This window comes from Priapulus caudatus, unplaced genomic scaffold (assembly GCF_000485595.1).
Source record: "Priapulus caudatus unplaced genomic scaffold, Priapulus_caudatus-5.0.1 Scaffold2268, whole genome shotgun sequence".
NCBI lineage: Eukaryota > Metazoa > Priapulida > Priapulimorpha > Priapulimorphida > Priapulidae > Priapulus > Priapulus caudatus.
In genome coordinates, this window is record NW_014579329.1 from 2,579 (window position 1) to 15,950 (window position 13,372).

Below are 13,372 nucleotides of genomic sequence, written 5' to 3' on the forward strand. Positions count from 1 at the left end.
TGCCGTTGACTGCCAAGATAATATTCTTCGGCCGTTCTTATATGTTCAAACTGGAGCCGGGCAGGCTGACAGCACGTGTGCATGATTAAAATCTGATGTTCTTTTCTAGTTAAGTTAGTCCATGTTTCACTGTTATTTAGGAAGGAAGGTAAAACTGTCCATTCGTATAATTTCACTCTTGCTTCTATAATATGATATTTCCTTAATTTTACTCTTCTGCCCATGATAATATTTCCCTCATCATGAACCTACATTTTTCAGTTCGGACTCTTATCATGTCCTTAAAACCTTCTATATCATTAATTAAATCCCCTAGGTATGAATATTTGGTGCATTTTTTGATCACTTGGATGCCTAATAATATATCCTTCTCTATCCTTTCTTTGTTTGTGAATTTTATAACCATTGTGTTTGTTTTGTTCATATTAAATTCTAATCTTTTTGATTCTGCTAATCTGGAGCATGACTGAGCGATTTTAGTAACTGTTTTATAATTTCCAATTCCTAGAATATTGTCCATATATAATAGGGGTCCGATTTCTATGCTGTTTCTATACATGTATACTGCTTTGTTGAGGTTATTTAAGTGGTCCATGCAGAGTCATACAGCATATAAGGCTGGTCCTAATATTGTTCCTTGTGTATTTCTTTTGTTATAAAATTTTCTGTTTTCCCTACTGGTATTTTCACGGTAATAATTGCTTTTTCATTCATTTTGAAAATTATCTCCCATGCAGCATCGTGCCTTCAATCCTCTAAACCATAGTTCCACCATTGCGTCTTTTAGCCACAGGCTATCAAAACATTTTTGAATATCCCCAAATAGTATAGTGATGTCTTTCTTTTGTTGCCGGTGTTTATATCAATAATCCCCCTTAGTACAAATACGTGGTCAGTTGTGCTGAATCCCTTCTTCCCCCACATTGATTTTGGCAAGTATCCATGATTTTTTGTTTGCGTTTCCAGATTAATTTTTCAACTATTTTACTTAGGACATTGGTTAGAAAAATTCCTCTCATATTTTTTAGGTCACTTATAGCTCCTTTTCCTTTGTAAACAGTTTTTATTGACATTTTATGCCATTGTGTTGGTATTGTTGAACCTTGAAGTAGTGAATTTACTATTGTGATGGCGGCATAGTTTTGGATAGTGTCGGAAGGTGGTGCGATGTTGCCGTATGCGCGAGGCGCGCGCCCTGTCTCGCTCTCTTACTTGGCAGACATTGATGTGAGCAGATTTGAGTTAGCCGGCGTCTCCAAATAAAGCCGTTCATTCATAAATTCCGGCGTTTATCGAATTACTGTGAGTGCTCCCATGAAGGCATAATAGTCAGCTTTCACAGTGACGCCCGAACGTGGGGCAGTTTTGATTTCCAAACAAAGGAATTGTGCCCGAATCCAAATCGGAGGAGCACTCGATCTCACACAGGTGATTTCTTGGAGGCCGCCATCTTCCGTGCTATTCTTTGTTATGATCGACGTAATTTCTGTGCCATTGTGAGGCAAGTAAATGATGTCAATGCCTAATAACGATTTCTATTGCTATAGATAACATAGGGGTTTCCAGTTTATGCTACTCAGTTTTAAGATCAGAGGCTGTAATAAGTACTAATAACCGGTTAATACATGTTTGGTAACTTGGTGGCATGTTGTAGTTTGCGTGTGTGACGTGACTCGCTGAGCCCAACAGTGCGCAAGTAATATGGCAGGATCGAATGCAGCTAAGACTAGGTGTACGAGAAATCACAAGCGTTCATCGCTGCTGATATGTCAGTAGCAAGTATTGTACATACGTATATATATATATATTGAGCAGTCTCTAGTACCTGTGTGCACTGCTAGCATTTCGCAGATTGGCTCGGAGCTATTTGATATCTGTTGCTAGTCTGCTTGAGGCACGTTATACGTGTGTTATCGAGAGACAAAACTTGATATTATTATTATTATTAGATAACAGTTTTCATGTGTGTGCATGAGGAAGTTTACGTATGTGATTCCAAAATTATCTAACCTACCAATCAAACAATATAAACAATTATTATAGTAATTGTGTTACGTAACACCCTAAATAAAGATGGCCACTGCACACCCAAAACTGAAGGAATTTTCGGGCGAGTCCAGCGAGGATTTTACCTTGTGGTTCAAGCGATTTGAACTATTTGTGCCAATAGCACCACCTGATGCTGCCCCTGCAGTCCCCCGACGCCATCTTGTCCTTCCCCTATATTTAGCGGGTAAAGCTTTTATGACCTACGACAGTCTGCCAGCTGAGTTATAAAGAGACACGCCAGGCACTGAAGGAGAGACTGGACCCGGACGAGCATGCCTTGATCAGGCGTCAGGAATTCATGACTCTCGGTCGTGAGACGGATGAGGCAATCACCGCCTTTGAGTTACGGGTTCTCCATAAGGCGGCGAAAGCATTCCAGGATTTCCCAGAACAACATCGAAACACGATGGCAAAGGAGCAGTTCATGAGGGGGTAGGAGATGCACAGCTTCAGCTGCATCTCCTGACCCAAAACCCTGACACGATACGCCAGGCGGTGCAATTAGCGGGACAGTATGTACAGGTGAGGAAGGCTATGACCCCTCAACCTGTCGCACAGGAACCAGCCATCTGCCAGGTCTCGCGGGATGAAGGGTTTGCCTCTCCTGCCGCGGCAACGCATGAAATCACCAGTCTGAGGGATGACGTCCAGAAGCTGTGTGAACAAGTACAGCTCCAGATGAGGAACCAAAACTCTGGCTGTGGACGTACCCGCAGACGCGGCGGTCGAGGAAATCGCCATGGACCGAGCCAAGGTTGTGGTCAAAGGCAAGGTCAGAGATATGGAGATGATTCGAATGATCAACGAATGCAACCAGGCAAGTCTGGGCAAGTTTCGCAACCATGGGGTTCCCCTCTTGCCAATCAACAGCAAGCTCCATTCAATGACCGATTCGACAGACATTGCTACAATTGCGGCAAATGCGGACATCGCAGCGCTGACTGCTGGGGTACCTGGCAGTCGGAAAACTAGGGTCGCTCTGCAGCCAAGAAGAGAAGGAAGAAGACTCAAACGATTATTCCAAGGGTTCTTATGAACGTGGACAATGAGGAGATACCATTGTTGTTTGACACTGGGAGGATGTCTCGCTGATGCGCGAGGATGTATGGGATTTGTTGTCACCAGGGGAAAGAGGAACGTTGTCTGATCAACCAACAGTAATACGTTCGGTGTCTGGAGACAAGTTGGCTTGCCTTGGAGCCGCGACAGCACCCGTTCGACTAGGACCTTTGAGTTTGGTGTATCTCTTCCGGATAATGAGAGGCATCGACAGTCCAGTCATTTTGGGCTGGGACTTCATGATGGAATATGCCGTTACAGTCAACCCCCAGCGGAAGGAGGTCACCATCCAGAGTGAACCTTTCCCACTACTAGAGGCTGTATTGATTCCGACAACAATAACAGCAAGAGCCCTGTCGGCCACCACCATCCCAGGAAGAACGGAGGTCATCATTCCGGCATACTTACCTCATGGTCCAGGATTTCCGAAGCTGAAGTATGAAGGGATCTTAGAACCGAGCAACCCCCAGGACTAATCGTGTCCCGTATCGCGGCAATGGTAGAAAATTCGTTAATTCCAGTGCGGATTATGAATCCAGAACCAGAGCCGCTCGAAATTAGCAAGGGTAAGTGTCTCGGAGACTTCCATTGTCTGGGAGGTTCACAATCCAACACGGTGAGACGCACGTATGAGCTAATAGAAGAATACAAACCAGAGGGCGAAGAAGGTAGCGAAACAGAGGCAGTCGACAGCGAAGGAATTCCCTCCGTTGATTTGTCTGGGTGTAAACTCAAGAAGGGCCAGATGCCACGTCTGAAGTCCCTCTTGAAGAAATACAATAGCGTTTTCAGTAAAACACCAAACGATCGAGGATTCACGGATCTCGTGGAGCACCGTATTGAGACGGGAGATGCCCAACCTATCAAGCAGGCACCACGTAGGGTTCCTTTCCACTTGCGGGACGAGTTGGAGGAGCAAGTGCGTGATATGTTGGAAGATGGGGTTGTGGAGCCTTGCTCCGGTCCCTGGTCATCTCCAGTGGTCCTAGTGAAAAAGAAATCTGGTGCGTTCCGGTTTTGTGTGGATTACCGGAAGCTGAATGCTGTTACCAGAAAGGATGCCCACCCTCTGCCCAGGATTGATGACTCGCTAGCATCCATGTCGGGTGCTGCATTCTTTAGCAATCTTGACTTGACCAGTGGTTACTGGCAAGTCCCTGTCAACAAGGACCATCGAGACAAGACGGCCTTCTCGATTGGGACGAACTTGTATTGTTTCAAGAGACTTCCCTATGGGCTCTGTAATGCACCTCCGCTGTTCCAGAGATTGATGGAGTTGGCATTCGCTGGCATGAGCTGGAAGGTCATGCTGACGTATCTTGATGATCTGGCAATTTTCACGAAAACATTTGATGAGCATCTGGAGGTCCTAGAAGAGGTCTTTCAACGCCTACATAAGGCCGGATTGAAGCAGGTACAGAGTTTCGTCGGCCTGGCTTCGTACTATCGTCGTTTCGTGGAGGGATTTGCAAAGATCGCCAAGCCCATAATTTAGCTCACGGAGAAGCATATACCCTTTGTGTGGAATGATGCATGTCAAGAGAGCTTCGACACTCTAAAGAGTCGACTGATGTCGCCTCCAATCTTGGGATTTTCAAGATGGGGCGAACCTTTTACCCTGCACACGGATGCATCCGATTTTGCAGCGGATGTGTTTTAAGTCAGGTGCAGGATAGACAAGAGCGGGCAATTGCCTACCATAGCAGTGCACTGAGTACAACCGAAAGAAACTGGTGTACATACGACAAGGAGTTGTGGGCTATAGTCTGGGGTCTCCGACAAACCCACATCTACCTCTATGGTTCAAAGTTTACCATTATCACTGATCATAAGCCACTGCTGCAACGGACCAAACTCCGCTGGGACGCTGATGTCACACAGAAAAGGACACGCTGGATGAACGAGTTGAGCACATGGGGCGACATCGAAATCCAGTACCGGCCTGGCGTGAAGAATGGGAACGCAGATGGCATGAGCCGCAGACATCCGACCGAACAGGAGAAATTGGGGGACCTAATCAAGGCACTATTTGTCATTCCTCCGTCGGATGATGTCACGACGAAGGAGCAGGTGGTAAATGCTAGGGTTTCCCAGGCCTCCACATACAATGATGTGAATGGAGTGGTGTCAGACTCTAGGGGTTCCCAGATCTGCACCAATGATCCCTTACTGACAGGGTTTTCCCGTCACAAGATACGTCAGAGTAGGCGTAGTAGGAAACACGGAGTTCGAGCAACAGCGCTCGCACCGTCAGATGGACAGGGACAGCCATCGAGTGGCATGAAGGTGCAACAAGGGCAAGACCCTTCAATATCCCAAGTCTACCGTTGGGTATTGAATGATGACAAGCCGTGCTGGGAAGCAATCAAAGGTGAAGGACGTGACATGATCACTTTCTGGCGCCAGTTCGATCGCTTCTCGATACAGAATGGAATTCTGGTCAGGGAGTGGACTCCACCCAAGAAGAGGAACACTGTTTATCAACAGGTCGTTGCCCCAGGACTCCGATCGCAAGTCCTCCATGAAGTTCACTCTGGTGTCACCTCCGCCCATCTCGGACGACGAAAGACGTTAGGCAAGATGCAGAGTCGATTCTACTGGCCAGGACTAGTTACGGATGTTGCGGAGTTCTGCCGAACATGTCCTAAATGTGTTGCCCGCAGTAAGCCAAATCCGAGGATGAAGGCACCGCTGCAAAGTATTTCCTCATCCTACCCACTCCAGCTTGTAGCGACAGACATCACAGAACTGCCAATCAGCCTACGGGGTAACCGTTACTGTTTGGTGGTTGGCGACCATTTTACGAAGTATGTGAATCTGTATGCCATGAAGGACCAGACAGCTAAGACCGTTGCAGACCTTATCTTTCGCCATTATGTTTGTGAACACGGGATGCCAGAAACGATTCATTCCGATCAAGGTCGGCAATTTGAGTCGGACATAGTGCAGGAACTATGCACCATGCTTGGGATCAAGAAGACTAGAACGACCCCATACCATCCCGAAGGAAACGGCATGATTGAACGGTTCAACGAGACGCTGAAGAGCGCCATCGCAAAGTTCACAGTCAAACACGGCAAGGATTGGGATCTCCACCTTGGCCCAGTCCAGTTGGCGTACAACTCCAGTGTACACGAGACGACTGGCATGTTGTCATTTTACCTGTCACATGGTCGAGCACCCCGCTTGCCGGCGGACATTGTCTATGGATGGCCAACCAAGGACTATTGAAAGTCGGCCGGGAGTTACTCGAAGAGCATCCTCGCCGAACTGCAAGAGGCTTTCGAGGAAGCCCGGAAGACGGCTAGTATTGGCCAAGAACGACAAAAGAAATTGTACGACAAGTGGGCAAAACAACCACATGCCAGCCATGCTCTGCTACACACACGACGTGTTTCGTCCGAGTTTAGTGGGGGTACGCACGTGTTCACAGTTATATACGGGGTACGCACGCGTTCACAGTTATACACGTGGTACAGCACCACCGCGGCATTGCCCGTCGATATCCAACCCCAATAAACACATGAATACAGGTCATATCACTTCACATTAACATGCTCAAGGCGATATAAAATCAAGATCATGCAAGAGATTTTAGAACGTCACCACACTCGTCGCGTTGGTACTTTTTCCCATTTTAAATCAAAAACCGTGCTCGCGCGCACGATATAAAGGTGACTTTTATTGTGGCGACGTAGTTAAATCTCGCTTGAATGATCTTGATTTTATATCGCCTTGAGCATGAGCACTGCATTAATGTGAAGTGATATGACCTGTATTCATGTGTTTATTGGGGTTGGATATTGACGGGCAATGCCGCGACGGTGCTGTACCACGCGTATAACTGTGAACGCGTGCGTACCCCGTATATAACTGTCAACGAGTGCGTACCCCCCACTAAACTCGGACGAAACACGTCGTGTGTGTAGCAGAGCATGGCTGGCATGTGGTTGTTTTGTCAAAGAAAATATTGATACAAAGTGTAACCCCAGGTGTCAGTTAGATGGATAGTTTAATTTTGTGTTTCGTATTTTGTATTCCGTGGACAGTGGCAGGGTAGCTGCCTCCTGTTGTAATGTTACTGCTGGGCGGTTGCCCCTTGTTTTTAGCGGATTTTCATATGTCGATGTGGGGCACATCTCCTCAAAAGAGGGGCGTATGTGACGGCGGCATAGTTTCGGATAGTGTCGGAAGGTGGCGCGGTGTTGCCGCATGCGCGAGGCGCGCGCCCTGTCTCGCTCTCTTACTTGGCAGACATTGATGTGAGCAGATGTGAGTTAGCCGGCGTCTCCAAATAAAGCCGTTCATTCATAAATTCCGGCGTTTATCGAATTACTGTGAGTGCTCCCATGAAGGCATAATAGTCAGAATTCACACTATTATTTGTTGGCGATTTAATCATATCTCTTCCTCCATGGATCATTAATTCATAGGCCATCCCTTGGTTATCTCTGGCTTTATTGCCCTTTAAATCATGGATGATGGATTACTTGTTTAATTTTGTTGTCGTTTGTTTTCTCTTCGTTGATTCTATTGTTTATGATTCTTATTCTTTGAAATGAATTTTGTCAACTGATTTATGAATTCTGCGATCTTCCTCATTCTTTATGGGATTTTCTCTTAGTAGCTCTTCAAAATATTCAACGTATGCTTGTTTGATTTGATCTGCCTTCTCTATCTTTACGTTTGGTAAATTCCTTTTTATGACACTAGATGCCTTACTTTCTTTACTAGGTATAATAGCCTTTTTCTTATTTTCCAGAATCCACTCGAGTTTATGCCCCCTTGTTTCTAGTTTGTCATCTAGTTGTTTATAGAGCTTAGTTTTTTGTTTCTTTTGTTACTGTATTCCTATTCGATTATTTATCAGTCTTATTCTTTCACTTGTCATATTGCTCTGTTGGTTATTATTGTCTTGTTTGGCTTCACTCAGTTTTTTTAAACGTCGTTTAATATCGAATAGTTGCTTGATTTCCTTGCTTATCCGGAGGCCACATCTTGCTCTTGACTTAGTAAAGCATTCAAATATTTTGTGTTTTATAATCTTTGTCCATTTTGTATATTTCTCGTTGAGACTACCTGTTTCTTCCCATATTTTGGCTAATTTGCTGTTGTTAGTTGCTTTTTTCAGTTCTGATGTGCGCAGCGAACGACAGCTGGCAGAGGGGGGGGGGCGATTGCCTATACATCACATGTCCGCGAGAGGGCAGTAGGGAACAGTCATCAGCAATAGAGGACTTTGACAGTTTGTTGGCGTTTATTTATGGGTTTCCAAAAAAACAACGAATATCAACGGATTTCCAGGTAATTTACTGCGGAGAGCAAGTAGTATCATATCAGTCCGTATATGGCGCGCGCAAATACGCAGATACATTTGAGGGCCGTAGCAGAGGAACATGACAGGAAATTCTCGCGCGTAGCAATGGTGAGAAACAGTCGGAAACTCGATCATCATCATCTGAGCGTTATCATTGCTTTCGGCATGTGGCATCTTCTAAAGCTGTGGACACACTACGCGATTTTTCATGCTGTAAGGTTGGATCCTTACACTGTAGGTTCTCCTGGCCGTCTGGTAGAATGGAGCCTCGAGTCCATCCCAGGCAGCCCTTATATTAGCTCTAGTACTATATAGCCCGCGGATAGCTGCCGCAGGTACCTGCGGTATCTACTCGGACGTATTTACATGGGACACGTGCGATCCATTATCCGACCAGTTTTAGCTGGTCGATATGGCACCCACGCTCTTTGCCATTAGCGTCAGCTAGAATAGCGTTCAAGGGTGACGTCATTCGCAGCACCGTATAGGGACCCTGGAACCGGGGGGTTAGTTTCGCACTGAAGTTCTTTCGTGCATCCGACAACGGGTGTGCCTTTAACATAACTCTGGCCCTTGGAGAGATTGTGCTGCCCCGACGGTGGGCGTCATAATATACCTTAGCTTTGGCTGCTGCGGCCTGTTGCTTGGCCTTAATCCGCTTGTACAGCGGGTTCGAAACTCTCTCCTCCCCCCCCCAACTGGAGGTCAAAATAAAAACATAATTTCCGCCCAAGAAAAATCTCCGCCGGAGTGTGCCCATTAGTATCATGTTTCGCGGAGTTTAAGGCAAACTGCAAGTCCGACAAATGCACATCCCACGTTCTATGATCCCCAGCGACATACGACTGCAACATAGCCTTAATGTTACGATTCACCCTCTCTACCCAATGCCTTGGCGGATTGGCGAAGCGCCGCCAGTAACGATGAGAGTCACAACTAACTCCACGGGGGGAGTCTCAACTAACTCCACGGGGGGAGTCTCAACTAACTCCACGGGGGGAGTCTCCACTAACTCCACGGGGGAGTCTCAACGAACTCCACGGGGGGAGTCTCAACGAACTCCACGGGGGGAGTCTCAACGAACTCCACGGGGGGAGTCTCCACTAACTCCACGGGGGGAGTCACAACTAACTCCACGGGGGGAGTCTCAACGAACTCCACGGGGGGAGTCACAACAAACTCCGCGGGGGGAGTCACAACAAACTCCACGGGGGGAGTCACAACAAACTCCGCAGGGGGAGTCTCAAACAACTCCGCAGGGGGAGTCTCAAACAACTCCGCAGGGGGAGTCTCAAACAACTCCGCAGGGGGAGTCTCAAACAACTCCGCGGGGGGAGTCACAACAAACTCCGCGGGGGGAGTCACAACAAACTCCACGGGGGGAGTCTCAACAAACTCCGCGGGGGGAGTCTCAACAAACTCCACGGGGGGGTCTCAACGAACTCCACGGGGGGAGGTCGACATCAAAAGCGAAATTTAACAAGGGCAGACGCCCATAGCTCACTCTTATACCCGCATCAAGCGGATCATACGGCTCCAGATGAGGCGGGGTATGCTTAACCATCTCATCAGCTACGCGTAGAGAATCTGCACGCAACGGGAAATGCACAACTGGGGAAGAGTCTAACAAAGGCCTGACAGTACGACTTGCGGACAAAGTCTACACTAAGACCCGACAGATTACAAAAATCAATGCCCAGCAGTATGTTAAACGGCAAGTCATCCACAACGAAAACACGGTGCGAAAACTCGCACTCAGCGAGACGGAACTCGAGCTCGATAAGTCCACTAGCCTACCTAGTGCTACCAAAAACCCCACTCAAAAGATTCCGCGATTGCGAAGGCTTCTTCCCTAAAGCTTTAACTAGGGACGAGTTGACCAGAGAAACCATAGCTCCAGTGTCTACCTCAGCCGTTACGAATGTGTCACCAATTACAATCACAATAGATATGTTCTGGTGAATGCCAATGCCTGGTCTGTAAGTAACAGTCAATGTCATCCTCCTGTGTCAGCTTATGCATGCCCACTAACTTATACACTGACGAACCCGACTCTCTTTGCTCAGCGTCTGCTACCGCACCTCGATCTGCAAGTAACTGTCAGAAAAGACTGATGTTGCTGTTGCTGTAATGCTTGTTGCTGCTGTTGTTGCTGCATGAACCCCATCATGGCCTGCATCTCTGCTGAAAGAGCAACTGCCCCCCCTGCTTGCTCCTCATCCGAGGATTCTTTCGTAACCCTCTTAGGAGGCATTTCGTGTGTGTATAAATTAGTACTCACATAAACGGCTGATGCAACCTGACTTGCTCTCCGCAAAATCAAGTCGCAACCAAAAGTTGGCTTACCTCACCGTTATGTCGTATATATCTCGTGTTCTAATAAGAAAAAAATGTAATCCCTTTCTTGTCCCTAACAAAATCCTATAGTGGGCAGAGGCCTCCAAAATGCGCAACCATGCAAACAATCAATACCCTGAATGCAATGTCAATGACACGAAATACGCGAAAATAAATGCTCAAAACATGCCAAAACCAACGAAATACACGATTCATAATAATACTGTGATATGCCTTACTGCGCCACCTACTGAACAACTATCGTACCTATCTCCCTATCTCCCGTTAGTACAGTTGAAAGCTAATTCGCTACCACACGCGACTGTCTGCAAAAAAAACCTCAAACACGACGGAAGTGTTGAGTACGTGAATACACGAGTCTGAGCGACAAACACGCGGGCTTGACCCTCAGCTGACAGACCTACTGTACGTTCACAGCAGTCTCCCTAACGACATGCGCGATGCAAGTCGAAAGAACTATGCAGTCTACCATTGTACGCTACGTGCGCCATACAATACGTCTATCCTAGCTTATCAACAAACACTACGATACCCATACTGGAGAAGGTACTTAGCTTGGTGTGCAGCCTGTTGTCCAGGGCCTCCACACTACGTACGCAACGAACCAGTTAACATCACCACTAGATCCTGTCGACTGCGCCAAAATGTAAAGTTGGATCCTTACACAGTATAGGTTCTCCTGGCCGTCTGGTAGAATGGAGCCCCGAGTCCATCCCAGGCAGCCCTTATATATGCTCGCAGTCGTGGCCTTGCCTGGCTTGCCGTGAATCCTGGGTCGAAGCCTGTATCGAATCCTGTAGTACGGCTTCGACTCGTAGGTGACGGTATAGACACCTTACAATGCGATCGAGCCGGCCGGCTCAGTCGGACGACTCTGTGGATACACTACGAGACTGAGTCGGGCAACTCTGTGGATTTTCAGCCTTAGGGCGATTGGACTCACAAAGGTGGGGTGGCCGAACAGGATTCATTCTGTGCCCGAAGATATTAAGGCATTTTACTTGGTTAGGAGTGAACTATCCGTGTCAAAGTATCTGCTCCTGTATCAAAATCGTATGGTAATCCCTACCGAGTGGAGATGAGATATACTGAGCAAGATCTATGAAGATCACCAGGGTATCACTAAGTGTAGGAAACGTGTAGGGAACGTGTAGGGAACGTGCCAAAATGTCTGTGTGGTGGCCAGGAATAGGGCAAGACATAGCACAAGAGGTTTCTACTTGCCAGTTTTGCCAGACAAACCGGCCTACACAACAGAAGGAACCATTAATCACTACTCCATTGCCAGCTAGACCCTGGCAAAAGGTTGGGATGGACTTGTGTGAGTTGGAAGGAAAGCGATATTTGGTCGTGATCGACTATTACCTTAGGTATTTGGAAGTGATGTACTTACCAGAAATCACGTCGAAACAAGTCATTGGTAAGCTCAAGAGCTTATTCGCAAGATGGGGCATCCCAGAGGAAGTCGTCTCTGATAACGGGGCTCAGTTCACATCGGCGGAGTTCCGGCTGTTCCAGAGTGAATACGATTTCATTCACACAACATCTAGCCCACACTTCCCACAGGCTAATGGTGAGGCTGAGCGGGGAGTGCAAATAGCGAAAGGAATCCTCCGCCAAGAGGATGTGTTTGCTGCATTAATGAGCTATAGAGCTACACCAATTGCAGCCACGGGTGTAAGTCCTGCACAGCCGATGATGGGACGGCAGATACGTACCAAATTGCCAACCCGTACTGAAAATTTAAATCCCAAATGGCCAGATCTTAAGAGTGTCAAGATGACAGATGACCTAGCTAAGACGAGCTACCGTCGGTTCTACAACAGACGTCATTCAGTGAAATCTCTTCCAGAGCTTGGACCTGGAGACATGGTACGGGTAAAGTTGGACAGGGAGAAGGGATGGAAAACACCGGGAGTGGTTGTGAGTCAAGCGACTACCCCACGATCATACATAGTGACCACTGATGATTCGGCAACAATGCGCTGAAATCGAAGACATCTGAAGGTCAGCCTAGGTGATGATGTGGCAGTTCCTGTGGAATCCCAGGATACACCAATGTTAGAGACAGTGCCATCTTCTGGTGAACGAACTGAGACTCCAGAAGATAATGCACACTAGATAGATGTGGAATCACATTCACCCGGTCCACGGACAAGCGGTCGGGTAGTGCGCAAGCCGTTGCGTTTTCGAGATGATATTGATAAATGATTATTGGTAGCGAGTAGGGTGGTTAAAGTAATCAGTGCTTTGTGAAAATTTTTAATGAGTTAATGCATAGTAAAGTATTGCGTGACCAGGGAGAAAGAAACGGTTGTATTATTATGTATTATTCGATTCTCAGATATGTTTAAAAAAATGTTTTACATTCAGTTGAGTAACAGACAATCTCAAAAGGAGGGAGATGTCACGATACTATTCGGTACTATATGAGTAATATAGTGTTAGAGCCAACCGGGAAGGTTCTTAGAATCAAAACTAAAACCGACTTGTTATTCATGATCTGTGTCTGTGTGAGCAGGTTGTGTTATTGTGCGGCTTGTTAAATAAATGTGTTCTGTTCATTAAAATATATACAGTTCGTGGCAG

General features: G+C 46.8%; 1 protein-coding gene across 1 annotated transcript; it reads left to right on the forward strand.

The window, feature by feature from the left end:
• Positions 1-11,950: 11,950 nt before the first annotated feature.
• On the forward strand, positions 11,951-12,772 carry LOC106818469 (uncharacterized protein K02A2.6-like). Its single transcript, XM_014823172.1, has one exon. The coding sequence runs from the start codon at positions 11,951-11,953 to the stop codon at positions 12,770-12,772; it is 822 nt and encodes a 273-aa protein (XP_014678658.1).
• Positions 12,773-13,372: the final 600 nt, after the last annotated feature.